The sequence below is a fragment of the Corapipo altera genome, unplaced genomic scaffold (genome assembly GCF_003945725.1).
Source record: "Corapipo altera isolate COAL_440 unplaced genomic scaffold, ASM394572v1 61, whole genome shotgun sequence".
Classification (NCBI taxonomy): Eukaryota; Metazoa; Chordata; class Aves; order Passeriformes; family Pipridae; genus Corapipo; species Corapipo altera.
Genome location: NW_020884910.1, coordinates 8,104,298 through 8,122,531, shown reverse-complemented (window position 1 = coordinate 8,122,531; position 18,234 = coordinate 8,104,298). Strand labels below are relative to the sequence as shown.

The following is an 18,234-nucleotide window of genomic DNA, read 5'->3' as shown; positions in this document are numbered from 1 at the left end:
GATGCATCTGACCAGGGCCCATGAAATTATATAGTTTGTGTAAATATTTAGTCACCTGATCTGATATGAGGAAGAAGGTCTTCCTTGCTTCAGCCTTCCCCCAGGTCTGCAGCACCTGGCGTTCCTAAAGGCCAGTCTTGCTGATAAAGACTGATGTGAAGAAGATATCCTGTGTCACCAGGACCCCCGTGCCACCCAGCAGTAGGCCCACATTTTCTCTGGTCTTCCTTTAGCTACTTCTGTACTTAGAGAAACCCTTCTTGCTTTTTACCTCGGTAGCCAGATGTGATTCCAGGTAGGCTTTGGTTTTCCTAGCCATATGTCTACATGTTTGGACAGTGCCTCTCTGTTCTTCCCAGGCTACCTGTCCATGCTTCTGCCTTCTGTATCCTTCCTTTTTTGTGTTTGAGTTTAGCTAGGAACTCCTTGTTCAAACATGCAGGCCTCCTGGCATTTTGTGTCTGAATTCCTGCTTGTTGGGATGATTTGCTTTTGCACATGGAAGAGGTAACCCATGCATATGAAGTAGCTTTTTTGGACCCACTCTTTCCTCCCAGACCTTATGCTATGGGACTTCTCCACGCAGGGGTCACATCTTCTCTCCTGAAGTATCTGCATGGAATATGGACTGAATGTCACATGCCAGAGATGTTCGTCGTCTACTGAGAATGGCACTTGGCTGTGCTTTGCATGAGTAGGGATCTCCATGTACTGTTACAAGAGTCTGCACTTCCTTCACCTTCCTTCCTTACCTACTCTGTTGATTAAGATTTTTAGTCTTGCAGGCATGTGTTGCTGGTCTAAGCAGGTACCACAGCCAAGGACATCACCTTTATTAGAAAACAGCTGAAACTTGTCAAACATTAGTAACTCAGGGAATGTAGCATTTTCAAGGTATTCAAACTATCTTAAATCCACTATATCCACTGATACCCAGAAAAAATTTGTCCCACAATGTAGAAGAGTTGCAACTGACAACTCACAGAATATAGAACCTGGGAGTTGAATTTAACTGGTGTTTGGACTGCTTTACAGCTTCAACTATGTCTATATGTGCAAGAAATTTCCATACATTTGCTATTCTATAAATAGTATACAAAAAGCATTGCTTTTTCAGTCTTAATTAGAGGTCTGATCTCACAGCATGTTTTTTCGTCTCAGTAAATAGGATAGAGTAGAGTAGAATAGAATAGAATAGAATAGAATAGAATAGAATAGTTGGAAGTCACCTACAATGATCATTTAATACAACCACCCACTCTGGATTGAATCAGGCCCTGTGATTTCAGCTGTCATTAGACAGGGACCTAACATGTCAGTGTGTATAAACTCCATGTGAAAAGAACAAAATGAATAAAAGGGACAAATCAACATAGAGCTGGACACATTTGTGTACACAAAACAAAACTTTGAAAGCAAGGTTATGTTATAAACATTTTTATAGTTAGCATGCATACAAAGGAAAATACTCATCTAGCACTTCTGTGGCAGCACAGGTATGGTAGTTTGAATGTCTATAGACATAAAGCCTTGAAATTTGTATTTCTTATTGTATTAACACTGGGAGAGTAACTTTATAATACACTTCTGACAGGAAATAGGTACTTAGTCCACTAACAATTACGTTCACATTTCACATCACCTTAGTATTAATATTCACATCACGTTAGTATAAAATTTTTCAATGGAGAAATCTTGATATCTCTTTTACTTGAAGTGATGGGAGAGCTCCCTGACCAGTGTTTTGTAATTTTTGTCCTTAAAAGAGAGGCACACATATCAAAATCTGAACTCTGTCTCAGAGACGCAGATTAAAGACAACCTGCCTTGCGTTGATTCATATCTGATTTTATTTCTGAGAATTTTTACTGGCTTTTTCCTTAAGTGGTGTCTGCTTATTAGGTACATATCACTGAAATTAGTATTTTTTAATACAACAGACTGCATTATCCTAGTCATCCCCACCACCACCATCTGATTACCCTGAGTGATGGACATACCTATATAGCAGGGAGATTCTAGAAGTCTGTGGCACATGGTCAAAAGATACACTTGTGTGATTTTTTGTTGTTTCCCAGTATGTCTAGTTCAACTAGTTATAACCTGCTTATGCATGCTGCCTGTCTGAGGGGAGTGCCATTTAGCATCATTGTTCTGTTGCAGATTTTACTGTGCCTAAATGTACTATGCACAGTGCCAGCTTGAGTCTCTTTACTGCTGGCAAAAGATAGCCTGTTGATGGGTAGCTGAAAATTCATAGCACGTATTCGTGTCAGAATGGATATGTTTTTTGCTGAAATGCAGGTCAAATGTTGCTAGATGACTTTGATTATTTCTTCCAGGTAGGGGAAAAATTGGGGATCAGGAAGGAATGATAAGGATGGGAAGAATTAACTGTTGGAGGGCATAAGGAGAGGAATTGAGGGGAGATATAACTCTGCTCAATCTGCAAAATCTTCATCCAAAACTAGAAGGAAGTGAGCTCTTCCCTGACAGTGTAGCTGTGTATTTACATTTGCTCTTCTGCTGGTGTGTGCTTTATGTCCCATCACAAGGGAGTTAAACTTTTTCTAACATTAAAATGTAGCAGAATCTGTCTTGATCTAGTGTTAGCTGACCAATTACCTCAGGTGAACTAGTTGTGCAGTCTTGTTTGAAAGACAAGCAATGGTAAAAAAATAAAAGGAGTAAGGAGAAGAGAAAGCATTTTATTGTTTATACTCTTACGTTTTTGTTTCATTTACATTTTTAAATTAGTTCCCACTTGCCTGAGCTGTTTGAAGCCCATCTGAATTATGTTTTTCTGAATAATTTTATCTTGTTATTAAAAACATTTCTTTTATCTTTCTCACAATTAATGAGGGAAGAAAATACTTTTCTGCGGGTTTTGCTCATTTACCAAATATCTCTGCTTCATTCCTCACATCAAGGAAGTTTATGGGTTTTGTTTTGTAAAACCAGTGGAGTTAGGTGGCAGCTTTTCATTGGTATTCTTTTTCTGGAAAATTTAAACATTGCTGAAAATGTTGCATCCATTAGGAAAATGAGGATTCCCTAGCTGCTCTGCTTGAGGTTTCTTGGCAACATGACTTTTTTGCTTTCAGAGAGAAAGCAAAACTTGAGAAGAGCTTTGTGGACAGACAGCTGACTGGTTGAAAGATCCTCTTACAATTATCCTGGATTTTTTGCTTGAAAAACTCTTCCTAAGATGCAACTCACATTCTTTTAGCTTTTGCATGAAACTGGGGAGTATGCATGTGTGTGCACATGGATTCATGGATGGTTTTGGTAGAAGTGAAATTCCATTCTCCAGGAAGCTTCATATGCAAGTGGCTTTAGCAGCCATTCATCTCCCTTCCTACTCTGAGGACATTTTTTTGAAGAGCTAACTACTTAGAGAGGACCTACCATTAAATAGGTGTTCTGAACTTCTGGTGTCTTCAGAACATGTGAGTGGTGCCTCTAAGAAGATAAAAAAATGAAAAGTAAAACTACTCCAGGTAGTCCCTTGTATTGTTTCTCATTGTAATCTAATCTTGGTTCCATGAACAGTATTTGAAATTATTACTCATATTATCTTCAAGATAGTATTGTGTTTCCTACCTACTGATTTAGTGAGTTCCAGGTAAGAGAGAATTAATGGCAGTTACACAACTCTCAAAGTCTTGAGCTGAACTTGAGACTTTGAGAATAACGAATCAAAAGTTTTCTAAAATTGGTAGACGAAAGTTCTTGTTTGCTTTCTGATTCAGATTCATGCTTTTAAATCCTTCATTTATGTTTGTTATGTCCAGACCCTTGCTTTCTACATAAAGGGAAGTTGACATTTTCCCCCAGTAATTAATATCATTCTTTGGCTGTAAGTGCTTAATATCGTAATGTAATCAAGGGAGCTAACAACTTCATCTGGGTAGTATTCCAGGCTGGTGTGTTTACCTAAAGAAAGAACACTGGCAAACTATTTAAGAACAGACAGAAAAAACTGTATGTGACGTTTCTACACATGCACACTTAACAGTGACCTTTAGGTGGTGGTCCCAGGCAGCAGTGATAGTTAGAAGCCCATTCAGACTGGACTTCTGTATTCCAATGCCCCACAGAAGGACTAAGAGTCTCAAATACCGTAAAAGTTTTGACATCTAGGCAACAGTCTTGACAGAGATTGGTCTGAGATCCAGGAGCTGGTCTGAACACAAGGCTGCATACCAGGCTATGAAAATGAAGTGCTTTCATTCTCTGGGGTCTGCAACTGAACTGAGGCATACTCCAAAGTCTGTTCCTTAATGTGGCAGTGGTCTCATCTGCCTCTGTCTTCTGGTTTGCAGTAATGATCTGATAGTGAAAGGCCTCCGTTGCTCCAGTAGACAATACATGATTTTTTCCCCCAGGCAAAGAATCTAGGGGAGAAGCAGAAGGGAGGTAGTGTGTTCTGCTTCTGTTCTGACCACTATCACATTCTTTGTCCAAGTGTGATATTAAAACAAGGCAGTGGCACTGAACATCTTCTCAGCTTGATGTAAAAATTGCGAGTTTGAAGATTATGTTCCAGCTACAGTACAGATAATTTAGCTCCTGTGCATGATCAGTTGGATGTGGATTTCTTCATTTTCTTTCTGTCTGTGTTGTCAATGACTGTATCTCCCAGCAGAGTAGTATTGTGCCAGATTTCTTCTGGTTATTCTACAAAACACTTCATAACGCAAATTATGGGAAATTAAAGGAAAAGCTGACCTAACTTATTAACTCATCATAATGAATATTCAATCATAGTTCATTGTTAAGCTTGTCCCTTTGCAATCTCTCCTTTCTCTCTTTTATTTCAGTCCCCTCTGCAGTCCCTATGATGCATCAGGTGAGTCGTACTACCAATAGCATCACACTGTCATGGCCTCAGCCAGACCAGCCCAATGGAGTAATCCTGGATTACCAGCTACGCTACTTTGATAAGGTGAGTAGAAAGTGATACCGTGCTGATTGTTCTATAGAGAACAGAGAAATCTTCTGTCTGGGAGATGCACCCCTGGATCAGAATGAACAAGGTGGAGGAAAGAACAGAGGAGGAAAGAACAAACTGTAGCAGAATTATTACCAGAAGTAATACACGCTTCATCTGACATCAGTCCATGTGCATTTCCCAACTTGGAAACATCTATGGACATTGCAAATTAAAACAAATAGAAGACACTTGCTTAAACTTAAAAGCTGTGGCTAATAATAAGTTTAGCACCAGCTGACACAGGTAACAGCAGAAGGAACTCAATTTTCTAAATGTGTTTATTGGAATTGGACTGACTGCAAAAGTCTGTCATGTTTGTGAGGGAAGTCTTGTGTCCCCATTTATGCCTGGACAGATGTTTCTAAGAAAATTTTCGAGGAGGGATGCACTTTTTCATTCACTAAGTGATAAATACCAGTTACCTCTTTGTGTGCTGGAATTGCAGGGTGGCAAATACAGACTTGTCTTCCATTCACATGTTTTGTGACTCCTAATCCATCTGATTTGAGGGGAAGAGGTATGTGGGGCTATTCAGACAAGCTCCCATTCCATATTCTTGATCTTTCACATAAATATTTTTGCAGGATTGTGCGGGGCTACTGTTTTTCTAGTGGTAAAAGGGACTGCTATTTGTGATGTCTAGCAGCTTCCTGGATACAGCATTACACGTGTTCTTACTCTGGATTCTCGTAGGAGAATAAATGAGTTTGGAGTTTGTAGAAAGCAAATCACAGGACCAGGTAGTTTTCTCTCTCACTCTTGTTTAGATTAAGTCTTTAGCAGAGCCTAGGGAGTCTTTAGCAGAAGCCCAGGCCTAAGGGAATGAAAAGCAGTAGTGAGGAATGAGTAGTGTGTGGGAAAGTAAGGTCTTGAATAGCAGCTGTGGTTGGGAGGCTCTGTAACAGGTTCAGAGAATAATGGGCTGATGTGGAAACTATCATGTCTTGATGAGGAGAGCGAGCAGCGAGGGCAGAAGTTTCACATTCTTTTTTGGTCACTGACATTCACAGGCAGAAGATGAGGATAATTCATTCACTTTAACTAGTGAAACCAACATGGCCACCATATCAAGTCTGAGCCCAGGCAAGATCTATGCCTTTCAAGTACGAGCTAGAACAGCAGTGGGCTATGGCCCATACAGTGGGAAGATGTATTTCCAGACTTTAACAGGAGGTAAGTGCTACCATTTTGTAGTCAGATCTCTATATGATCATCTGTCACTTGTGTGTGTCCCTGAGTGTATTAGCTTATCCTCTGGAGGACTGCTACTAGACACTCCTGCTCAACTTGTATTTCTGTATATCTTAATTTGCATATGCAGATTTGTTCACTCAAAGAAGCTTCATGCTATCGGAGTGTATTGTTTACACTACTGCCATACTCCCCAGTCCTGTTCCTTGTTGCCTCTCTACCTCTGACCAGCAGGAGCTGAGTATGTCAGTAGAACTCTCTTCAGGGAGATGTTGCAGTACGTAGCACTATACACTGCTGTAGTTTGACTTCCAGCTGGACATCTTACATGGGACACGGGATGTCTCATGAGACATCTTGCAGCTGAAAGCTCTGTGAAAGTCTTAAAGACAGGTGGGACATAGGACACAAAGATAGATGGGGCACAAGCATATATGAGGAAGCTTGCTTTCCAGCAGTATGGAATTAGTTTGTATGGATCAAAGGTACTCATATATGTCATCTGCAAGCTAAATTGATAGGTGACAATGGGATCAAAGCCCAGGTGTAGAGCTAACCTATACTTAAGTGGCTAGTTAGGTGTCAGTGGACCAGGGGATGGAAAAATGGACTCAGGAGCACTGGCTTTTCAGAAGTAGAAGGAAGGCACTGGAGAAGCATAGTGACTGGGAACCAAAGGGCTGGTAGGGATGGAATTACAGGTGAGACCCAGCTGAGTAGAAGGGAAACTCTGACAATTCCTGTCCTCTGCATCTGTGTGTGTGTATGCATGTGTCTTCCGTTCTAGGGGAACGTTCGGAGATGGTGCAGGACCGACTGCCGCTTATCGTGGGGTCAGCACTCGGTGGTCTAGCCTTCTTGGTGATTGCTGCCATTGCCATCCTTGCCATCATCTTCAAGAGGTGAATTCCTTGACCTGCTCATGTGCACTTCAGACAGTGGAACTTTCTTACCCCCACAACATAACCCCGTCCCAAGGGAAACAGCCTGATCTACATTTATCCACATGTCCTTGGGATGCCATTTTGTAATTAAGGAAAGATCTACCCCATTATTCCTATCTGAGAAACCTCTCTTTGGTAAACCACTCACATACTCAGCTGATATTTGGCTAGTTAGCAATATGAACACAAGGAAAATATTTTAAAACTCGTGCTCAAAAGGTATTTAAATGTATCACTGTAAAGAAGGGACTGTAAATTGCATTTTAGGCAAGCAAGTGGAGAATGAAACTGTAGTGGAGAAGGAGTGGTGGAATAAGTATTCAGGTCTAGTTATTTAGAAGGTGCTAAGTATCCTGTCACCAAGAATCAAGGGCTCATTTGCTGAGGAGTAAAATCTATACAACCCCTATGGTTCCATGAAACACTAACTCATAAAATATAGGTTAAAGAAAACAGACACCACTTTCCATTTTGGAAAGAATAAAGGGCATATAAGTAATTGTAGAGATAATCGGTTATAGCAAAAATAGAAGGACAAATTTTAAAGAAAAAAAAGTAAGAGTTGCTGCTTTCGTAGAGATACAAAAGTAAACAATGGGGGTTTTGTTATTTGAAGAAAAGAAACAGTCATTACCCACTCCTTGAATTTACTGAGGTTTGAACTTAATCCCCTAGATTGTCAGTAATGGATTCTGTATCTTTTCTCTACTGTGCCTCTGCACAAGAGGGACTTTTTAGCTTTTTCTGCTGACCTAAAAAATGTATAAACTACTTAACTTTAGAAATTGACATCTAGTTTTAATGATTTCTTTTTTGTTGTCTTCCCTTATCCACATTTGTTTTCTCCTTCTGTGTATACTCTCTTTTAATATTTTTCTTTCCAGAAAGAAAAAAATTATAAAATATTGTTATAATTGAATTGTTGCCTTCTTTTGTAGCTTTGAACTGTTAAAAATATCAATTCTTGTTACAGCTGGAAATGTGATATTTTGTGCACAACTCAATAAAGCATATATTTTTCTAAAAAAAATAAACTAAACCCAGAATAAGTTAATACTACCAAAACTGTGTTGGGGAAAGACATTTATGGGTATCTGTAAATATACATATAAGGAAATATCATAAAAAATTGATCCATTTATACTTAAAGGATAATGTACAGTTAACAGACAATTGTTCAGAAGAAGCAGAGATACCAAATTTCTATTTTAAATTTGTCCTCCATAAGAAAAGTAAGTTTGAAGATGCAGGTAATGAGGAACACCACTTGAAATGAGTAGTTCTTTAAGAAGTTGAACATATGTAGAGTCAAATGCTATAACTTTAGCTTGTTTTTATAAATTGTTGATACACATTTTTCAGGCAATATGCAATGTGAAACACCTATTTTAACTAATTGTTTTGGGAGTTTTTTAAGATGGAAGACCATTAATATGTTAGATAATCCATAAAAAAACCTTAAAGTAGACCTGACTTTCAGGTGCAACAGCAGTTAGAGCTCTTAGGTGTGTGCCCCCAGTAAAGCCAGTTTCTTTGCACAACAAAACAGAATTTCAAGGTAGAATTGTCTGCGTTTTTGAAATTTTAGCAGAATTTTAAGAGATAAGCCTGACAAGTAAGAATAATACAGTTATCTGTTAGAATGACAGAATTAACTATGTTCATAAGGAAAAATAACGTTTCATGATACTCTGCGTTCAGAAGCTAGTTGAATCAGCAGCTAAAAGGTCTTGTGCTGAAACAGCAAAATATATGGGTTGACGCAAATCCATGCATACAGCAGAGATACTGCAGGATAACACAGAGTTTGATTTACAGTCTCATCTAATTGATAAGATGATTATAAACTAGCATGAATTGTAGATTTTTGAGGAAAAAATGAATGTTGTTGGGAACAAAGAAAGTGGCTTGAAATTGGAAAATATATTTAGAGCAAACAAAGAATAAGACGAAACTTAGAAAATAATTAGATCGTGTGGGAAAAAATGCTTGAATTGCATACCTTTAAAGGGAGAATGAAATCTGAGAAATGCCTGTGTTGAGAAGGACCTATACTTACTGGAAATCAGTTGCATATATGCAATAAAAATTACAGTAATAAAGACAATACCTGTTTTGATCTGCACATGCAAAAATAGCATCATGGTACAGATTTCTGTCCCTTTGGCTCTTTGTTGTTGTGTTTGGGTACCATACTTATGAAAAGAATAGCCAACGTAAATGCTATTAAGAGTCCAGGAGGAAAAACAATTGGGAGAAATCTATACAAATTAAGTATTAGAGTAAATGGCTCTTAGAATGTTTTCAAAGAAATTAAAAGGCATCACAGGAGATGGCTTAGATTACTATCAAAAAGAATCATTTGTTGTAATTTGATGAAATTAAAATGCAAATTTAGCCTGAATAGCAAGAAAATTTCCAAGACAGTGATGTTAAACTGTAATATTTTTTTTCAGGGTAGTGATGGAGGCCCTCTCATTTGTCATATCTAAAGTGAGGATGCAAACAGTGGTGTAAAAACTACCACATAGAAAACAAGCATGTACTGGTTACCTGGAGATGGACAGGATCTTAACACCCATCTTGTATCCCTAAATTCAAGGGTTCTCTGAGCCTTGCATTGAGAAGCCTACCCTGACATCCTGTGAGAGACTCTTGTGTGTGTTTTGACTTTACTTTCCTTTATGTCCTGCAGTAAAAGGCGCGAGACTCCATACACAGACCGCCTGCAGCAGTATATCGGTACACGAGGTAAGTGGTTTTGAGCAACAGAAGGCAAGGGCCTGTCTCTTTTCAGGAATCATTACCACCTGTATGTCTCAGGGTTTTATTCTGGTGATGTTTTGGGCTGTCTCCTCCGCTGCAGGACTTGGAGTGAAGTATTATATTGATCCCTCAACCTATGAAGATCCCAATGAAGCTATTCGAGAATTTGCCAAGGAGATTGATGTGTCCCTCATCAAGATTGAGGAGGTTATTGGATCAGGTAGTGTGAGAATCTCCAGATTTTAAAGTGCCTTCTTGTTCACCTTGAGAACTGGCACGCTGCGGGGCTGAAATGGACCCATGGATCCATGGTACATCAAGTGTGTCAGGATTGCTAACCTTCATTTTTACCAAAATTCATCTTAACCTACTTACCCTTAGATGCTGACTCCAAACCAAGTTTAAAACACCCTAAAACTCAGAATTCCTCATTTGAACCTTGAATATGTAGTCTCCAATCTTCATCAAGAACTTTACCTTAATCTGAACAGTCCTAATAACCCTATTTCCAAGCAGTGCCTGAAGTCATCCACAGTAGAATGCTTTAGTACACCTGACTAAAATTCATTGCTGTTTCCTTACTTGAGGTGTGTTTCTTCCCTTCCTGACAGGAGAGTTTGGAGAGGTGTGCTTTGGGCGCCTAAAACACCCAGGGAAGCGTGAATACACAGTAGCTATTAAGACTTTGAAGTCAGGTTACACAGAGGAACAGCGACGGGAGTTCCTGAGCGAGGCCAGCATCATGGGGCAATTTGAGCATCCCAATGTCATCCACCTGGAGGGTGTGGTCACCAAGAGCCGACCAGTCATGATTGTCACAGAGTTCATGGAGAACGGATCACTGGATTCCTTCCTCAGGGTACCACAACCAGAGTCTCCCACAGTCGTTACCTCTTCATCTTGCTGTGTGCCAGTCTCAGATCTGATAATTTTGCCTTTTCTTCCTTTTCACTCCTATCTCTTTAAGTCCTCAATTGCCCTCTTCAGGTGCAGTAGAAATAATAGCAAGTTACCAGAGTAAGTGGTTTTGGGCCATCATGGTGAAAATATTTCAAAAACTCAACCATCATATAACATTTTTTCAGTATTTTAGACTTCTCAAACTCCAGTAATTAATGTAAACAGTACCAAATTGTTTATCTTTGTACACAGCCTTTCAGTTGCTTATGCGCATGTTCCAGTTTGCCTTTCTAGTCATGTATATAAGACTTTATTCCACAGAATATTTTCAAGTTTCAACATTGTAATGAAGTAATGAATCTTGCAGTTATTTTTAGACTCATAGTTTTCAATGCTTTTTCTAGTAATGAAACAAAAATGCAGGCATTTTTTTGGTATAGATGGCCACTTCTCTTTTTTACTGGTTCATACACTAATTCAACCACAAATGCTTTGGCAGGTACATTTTGAAGAGTATGTGAACCCATTGTGTAGAACTGCATAAGCCCATTGTAAAGATCTTAGTAAGAGCAGAATTGTCTACTGCCATTCATTTAGTCATCTTAGCGCGACTGGGCATAGGATGCTAAAGGAGAATGTGGCCACAAGAGGAGAATTGCCTTCAGAAAAAGATAACTACTAGTGTCTGATTTCATTTGAGGTTACTTTAAGCACTTTCTTATTCGCTGTCCCTGAACCTTCAGATTTTGGCTGAAGATAAGATTTATGTTCTCTAACTTCATAGATCCACCTTGTTACCTTGTTTTTTGTTAATCTTCCCTGTTGGCTTTGTGTTTTGTGATCATAAAAGCTTCTGTTTGCCTCCTCTCTTGCAGCAGAAGGAGGGACAGTTCAGTGTGTTACAGCTGGTAGGAATGCTACGGGGGATTGCAGCTGGCATGCGCTATCTTTCCGACATGAACTATGTGCATCGTGACCTGGCAGCACGTAACATCTTAGTCAACAGTAACCTGGTGTGCAAGGTGTCAGACTTTGGGTTGTCCCGCTTTCTGGAGGACGATGCTTCAAATCCCACCTACACTGGAGGTCTGGTGAGTTACTGCAATGGTGCGAATTAGTCAGCAGTGCTGACAGCTGTAGTTATTTTCTTTGTTCCTCTTTGATTTGGTGTACCCTTTTTAGTCCATCTTGAGACCATAGAGAACAGTGGAGTAGAGTCTTCTGTCTCTGGGGCAATTTGTTCCAAACCAGCAAAAAACAAAGATAGCAATATCTGATTCACTCTGCCTGGTGAAGTCTTGGTGCTGTTCTTTTTGGCATGACGGTGAATAGGTCAAACCTCATAGCCTGATGTAGCTGTTATCTTCCTCCATTCATTAGCTTTTTACAGGAAGGATAAAGGACTGAAAGAGAGATTGAAATCCTGTACCACCACCCTTTGAGGAAAGAGTTCTTTTTTTCCTACAGAAAAGATAAATGGCCTAAGTATATTTATGGGCTTATAACTAACCATCAAATGAACTTATTGTCTATGAAGTTCTGGCACTTTATACACATACTACAAAAAGGGTGGGAGTATAACAGGTGGGTTGAAGATGAAGGGGATACAGAAGAATCCAGTCACTGAAAAGCAAAACAATTTTTAGATATATCCATTTTGAAGAACCACCACCTGAATGATACTTCATCTTGCCAGTCATACCTGAAGTCAGAGAGGTCAAGATGGAAAGAGAAAGAACCTAATGCTAGCCACTGAGTATAGTGTTGCAGGTTAGGATTATTTAAATGGCTTTAGATTTCCAAATGATTGCAACTTTCAGGAGGATTTTACTATATGCTGCTTTCAAATGCTGTAAAGTAGAGGTCTGTAGCAGAAAGGAGGCACGATTCTCTCTTTTCATCTAGATTTGTCAATAAAACAAGGTTGAAACCTTGAACATGATTTGAATTTAAACCAACAGTGTCTACAAGACAGAATCAAATTGACTGTCACCCCATGCTCAGAGTTGTGTTGTGCTGTTTCACTGATGTCATTTTCACAAATAGTCCTTATCTCACTAATGTTATGGTTGCTTTCTGTCTGCTTTCTAGGGCTGCAAAATCCCTATCCGTTGGACTGCCCCTGAAGCTATCCAGTATCGCAAGTTCACCTCCTCCAGTGATGTCTGGAGCTATGGCATTGTAATGTGGGAGGTGATGTCCTATGGTGAAAGACCTTACTGGGACATGTCCAATCAGGATGTAAGTTTTAGAAGTGGTGAGAATGTACATCCACCTCTCTATTCTATATCAGTTCAAGCAGAGAAAAATCATAAACACCAACTCACTGAAGGTCTTTTGTCTTTTATTTTCCCAGCCATGATAAAGCCTTGTTCTTCTTTTGCTGCAGGTAATTAATGCCATTGACCAGGACTATCGCCTGCCACCACCCCCAGACTGCCCAACTGTTTTGCACCTGCTGATGCTTGACTGCTGGCAGAAGGAACGGGTTCAGAGACCCAAGTTTGAGCAGATAGTCAGTGCCCTAGATAAAATGATTCGCAAACCATCTGCCCTGAAAGCCATTGGCACTGGGACCAGCAGGTGAGATGAGGATTAAATGCAAAATAATAGGACTTGTCTCTTGATAGGCATCATGAGGAACAGAAAACAATAAATCTTTTTTTTTTCCAACCCTCCCATCTGAGACTGGGAACAAAAAAGAAGAAAAAAAAAAAAGAGAAAGCAGGTTGGAAGAAATATGTATCCTAATTCATTTAATGGGTGATGAGGAGTCGTGAGTGCTGAATGTGACAGGAGATAAATCTCAGTGAGTTGCACTGAGGATGAATGAGTGAGGGATCTTAGGGAATGAAGGTAGGGGACAAATCTGAGTGTGGTTGCATAAGATATTCTGTGATCACACAATACTGTGTGACCACAAGAGATGATGAAGGAAAAGAAGACCTTAGCTTATGGAGAGAAGAAATTCTCCAGAAAATAATAATTAGAACTGCAGCTTGCATCCCGTATTTTCCCAACTGCATTTTGCAACATGATGGAACAGGGGGCAGGAGGTCAGCAAAGGAGAAGTCTCAGCGGAATAAATGGTGCCAAGGTTAGATGACTGCTGGGCTGATGACAAAATTACATCCTGCTGGCCTGGAGGGTTTTTCCCTGTGGTTATAAATCTTGTCTCTGTGGAATGCACTCCACATCTGGGGGAGGGGGAAAGTATCTAGTGACTTCTGGTTTACTAAAAGCAGCAAGTGTTATAGCTTCAGGACAGATTTAGATGATGGGGAGAAGAGCAAATACCATGTGTGAACAGTCATTTCTTTGGCCTTTTACTACTATGCGTTTATCTGATGGGTGTTGGAGCTCAAACAACACACTCATTCTCTCATAGGTTACTATCTGATCCAAGGAAAGCATTTATGAGAGGAAGACTTAGTCACGAAGTTGAAAAGGTATATAAGGTCTCATCTTTCCTTCAGAAACCTCATCACTGAAGCTCTTTGCCCAGCTACTAGGCCTAGACCCAGAAAGTGTGGAAAGATTATGGGCAATGAGAAGAGAATGTGCCTGAGCGAGTATGGGCAATGGGAAGGATCAATTTCTTGGGTTGGTTGACTGGTTTTAGGCAGAAAAAGGGACACAGGTAGCCAAGAAACAGCATATCATGGTGGGAGTTCATGAATCAGGGCATGAAGAACAAATGCCATTGTTCTTCATTCTGTACTCTTCGGAGGTTGTGTTCTCTTCCTCTCATATCTTTTACTTTACTAGTGTGGTCAGCTGAAGTTGATAACTTGGGTTTTAGAACCTGCCTCTTTTGCAGACCATCTCAGCCTCTCCTGAGCAACTGTTCTCCAGATTTCCCTTCACTCAGCAATGCCCATGAGTGGTTGGATGCTATCAAGATGGGCCGTTACAAGGAGAATTTTGACCAGGCTGGTCTGATGACGTTTGATGTCATATCCCGCATGACTCTAGAGTAAGTAGTGGGACAGAGAGCAAAAGATACCAGACACTGAGTTTTCCATGCAGAAAGTGAAAGCAGTCTGAGAAATGTTCAGTAAGGGCTACGTGGAGAATATATACACATGAAAAAGGAGAGGGAAGCCAGAGCAAAGTAGCTGCTGTTTCTTACATATTGCTAGGGCCTCTGGGCATCGTCCATACCATGATACATTTGTAGTGTGTTTCTATAAGCATTTGTTCTGATCCAGTGTGCGTTAGAAAACATATTGTCAGTGTTGCAGAGAAACTGTTACATCAGAATGTTCATGACAGCTACCACAGGTAATAACCACTTTTAAGTAGGTATGTAGAATCAGCCACACCATCTACTGGACTGAAGTGTTACTTAGAAGACAGGAACCAGGAAAAGGAACATTCTTGGAATCATAAAATGGTTTGGATTGGAAGGGACCTTTAAAGATTATCTGGTCCAAGACCCTTGCCATGAGCAGGGGCACCTTTCATTAGATGATGCTTCTCAGAGCCCTGTCCAACCTGACGTTGAATAGTTACAGGGATGGGGCATCCAGAACTTCTTCTGGCAACCTGTTTCACTGTCTCACTACCCTTTCTTGTCTCTCTAAAACTACCCTTTTTCAAACTGTTGTGCCTTGTCCTGTCACTGCAGGGCCTGGTAAAAAGTCTTTCTCCATCTTTCTTGTAAGCCCCCTTTATATATTAACAGGCTGCAAGAAGGTCTTTCTGGAGCCTTCTCTTCTCCTGGCTGAACAACTCTAACTCTCCTTTTTTTTTCATAGGAGAGGAGTTCCAATCCTCTGATCCTTTTTGTGGCCCACTTCCACTGCTTCTTTTTGTACCTACCAAGTTCTGCCAACGCCCCCCTCCACCCACACACATTTGTCAAGCAAAAGCAGAACCCTTGTCAGCAGTTTCTCAGAATATACAGATATACGCACATATATATCCATACACATTGATTTGGATGTACAGCAAAATGGACTGAGAGCATTCAGAACAAGCAGCCTATTTTAACAGTTTCCATGTCTTTTGTTCTTTTGCAGAGATATCCAGCGTATTGGCATCACCCTCGTCGGTCACCAAAAGAAGATTCTAAACAGCATCCAGCTCATGCGAGTCCATTTGAATCAACTTGAACCGGTTGAAGTGTGATGTTTACACCATCCTTATTCCACTAGTCTCAAACTCTGAAAAGGTTCTGGGGGAATTCAGAGGGATTTTCACTGTAAGAAAAAATCGTCAGTACGCTACTTGAAGACTTAATGCACCCAGAGTGCACGCTACATGTCCTGTTCCATGAACAAAAACAAAGCCTTGCTATGATTTGAAAGCAGAGCTAAATGACTGGTGACAATTAGTTGTGGTTGACATCATACATTGGGAATGGGTTCGGGGTGGGAAGGTTATAATAACATGGGGCGGAGATGGGATAATAACTTGGACAGATCACAAGCACCTGTTGCCTCTTCTCTGCCAGCGAAAGGTATCTGACAACTTTACAAAGTCATCAGCAGGCTTTGTCTATGGCCAAGAGCCCAGCAAAGCTACAAAGACATAATAAAGGCAAAAAAATTAGCATTTTTTTCAGAAGAATGGTCTGAGAGATTATTATTCAGATGGAGCATGAGGCTATCACTTGGTATGCCAGCTCAGTCCAGAACTGAAGTTCCAGCTGGTGCACAATATGTGGTAAGCAATAACACATTACCTGGTGAAGAAGTTGAGAGTAAAGGGTTCAAAATTCAATGCTATTTCACATTTCACATGCTGTTCTTGGATCTGCTTCGTGGTAGAAATTACTGATCTTTTCTGGTTATGTGAGGAACAGTCCATCCTTGGTGCTACACAACCCTATTTATGGGACTGCAACAGAATGGATAAATAAGAATTCGTAGAACCAATCCTGCTGGATCTACAAGTGGAGAGGGAAACAAATAGGTTCTGGTTCTCACAAGCCTGTTCTTATGAGGAAAGCCGTGATACTCAGAAATCCTGAGTACCCAGAATTTTGATTTTGTTCTCTTCTGACCCCCTTACAGACACTGAAGAGTGTGACAAAATCCAAAACCCTTTGCTCTTGAAAAATACTTCTTTTTCTCACCCTGGCCCTTGGGCACAGCTGTTTGAATATTGGTTTTGAAGAAAATGCAGACCTGTGGTAGTAAACTTTAAATAGACAATTGGAACAAGGAAGGTGAAACTCACAAATTTTTGTCAAAAGTGATCAGGGAATGGTACCAGTCCCACAAGTCACTTCAGTCCTTAAAAATCATTAACAATGTTCTTGAGATCGACTATGTTGTTTCGTAGAAGTACATGAGAGTGACCAGAATGGCAGAGCTTATATACCCCTTCAGACAGACTTAAGGAAAGATCTGCTTTGAGAAGGGGCAGAGTTTCAGGGCTATATCTCTCTGTCTATCCCTATGCAGGAGTAAGAAAACATGATACTGAGCTTGAGAGGAAAACTCATACACTTGGGGAAAACTATACACTAGCTACCTCATTAATACATAGGAAGGGAAATAGAAATGTCCCTGTTAAACAAGACCCCAGTGATGGTACCTTTTTTGTGTCTAGAGAGGAAATAACCCTGACTGTTCCAATATGTGCTCATCTGCTGGCTCACTGTGAACTAGTCATGAACTTACTGTATTTCTCCAGCTGTCAAGGTTAGAATATCACAACTACTTCAGATACTACTCCTGTACAAATTTAAGGATTCCCCCAGTCAACCCAGCAATTGAAGACTTTCTGTCTAAAGACATGTTTAATAGTGATTGAAGAGTCCAATAATATGATGGGAGGTGCTCCAGAATAGTTGCTCTAGAAGCCAACACAGTTCAGGCTCTTTGTTAAGCCATTAGAGCAACATTATAATTAATTTTTTTTAGCTGACGAGGGAAAACAGCAGGGCATTCTTTCAAGATATAAAAAAGTCAATACAAAAACAATACAAGGAAACATGAATAAAACATTCATGGCAGTACAAAGAGAGTGTGAAGGTTTAAAAAAACCCCACACATCAGCCTAGAGTCCAACCCTAGAAAATTTCAGTCTGTGCTTTTTAAGGGGTTTCTGTAAACTTGTAATACTCACACATCCAGTCCCATGTATGCTGACTGACTGTCAGCTCCACCCACGGCATCTGAGACAGAACAAGTGTTGTCCTTTTCAGAAAGCATATTGAGCACAAGATGTTGAGGGGAATCTGTGGTCTCTAGCACCTTCCATATATATTCACCAGAGGACAACAGTGCATATATGCATCTTTATATATGAGTATATTCTAGAAGTTCTCTATGTGGCATTTGGGGAAACGTGGCAGCCTTTCTTTTCCATGCCTTGGGTGGCCAGGATCAGTGGAGAAATTAGCAATCTAGTTCAAATCCTATGGCCTCTTTTCAGCCTGGCGGAAATTTATATGCAGAAAATACACTATGGGAGCCTTGTCTG

General features: G+C 40.1%; 1 protein-coding gene across 1 annotated transcript in view; it reads left to right on the top strand.

Annotated features, from left to right (window-relative positions):
• Positions 1 to 16,529, top strand: part of LOC113951837 (ephrin type-B receptor 5) — a 58,400-nt gene extending 41,871 nt beyond the window's left edge. The window contains exons 5-15 of the mRNA XM_027653357.1: positions 4,824 to 4,948; positions 6,007 to 6,169; positions 6,975 to 7,089; positions 9,827 to 9,882; positions 9,998 to 10,117; positions 10,509 to 10,756; positions 11,673 to 11,888; positions 12,889 to 13,038; positions 13,187 to 13,380; positions 14,618 to 14,773; positions 15,822 to 16,529. Of these exons, the coding sequence (XP_027509158.1) occupies positions 4,824 to 4,948; positions 6,007 to 6,169; positions 6,975 to 7,089; positions 9,827 to 9,882; positions 9,998 to 10,117; positions 10,509 to 10,756; positions 11,673 to 11,888; positions 12,889 to 13,038; positions 13,187 to 13,380; positions 14,618 to 14,773; positions 15,822 to 15,930 (1,652 nt within the window). The 3' untranslated portion in view covers positions 15,931 to 16,529. The remainder of the gene's footprint in view (positions 1 to 4,823; positions 4,949 to 6,006; positions 6,170 to 6,974; positions 7,090 to 9,826; positions 9,883 to 9,997; positions 10,118 to 10,508; positions 10,757 to 11,672; positions 11,889 to 12,888; positions 13,039 to 13,186; positions 13,381 to 14,617; positions 14,774 to 15,821) is intronic.
• The last annotated feature ends 1,705 nt before the right edge of the window (positions 16,530 to 18,234 follow it).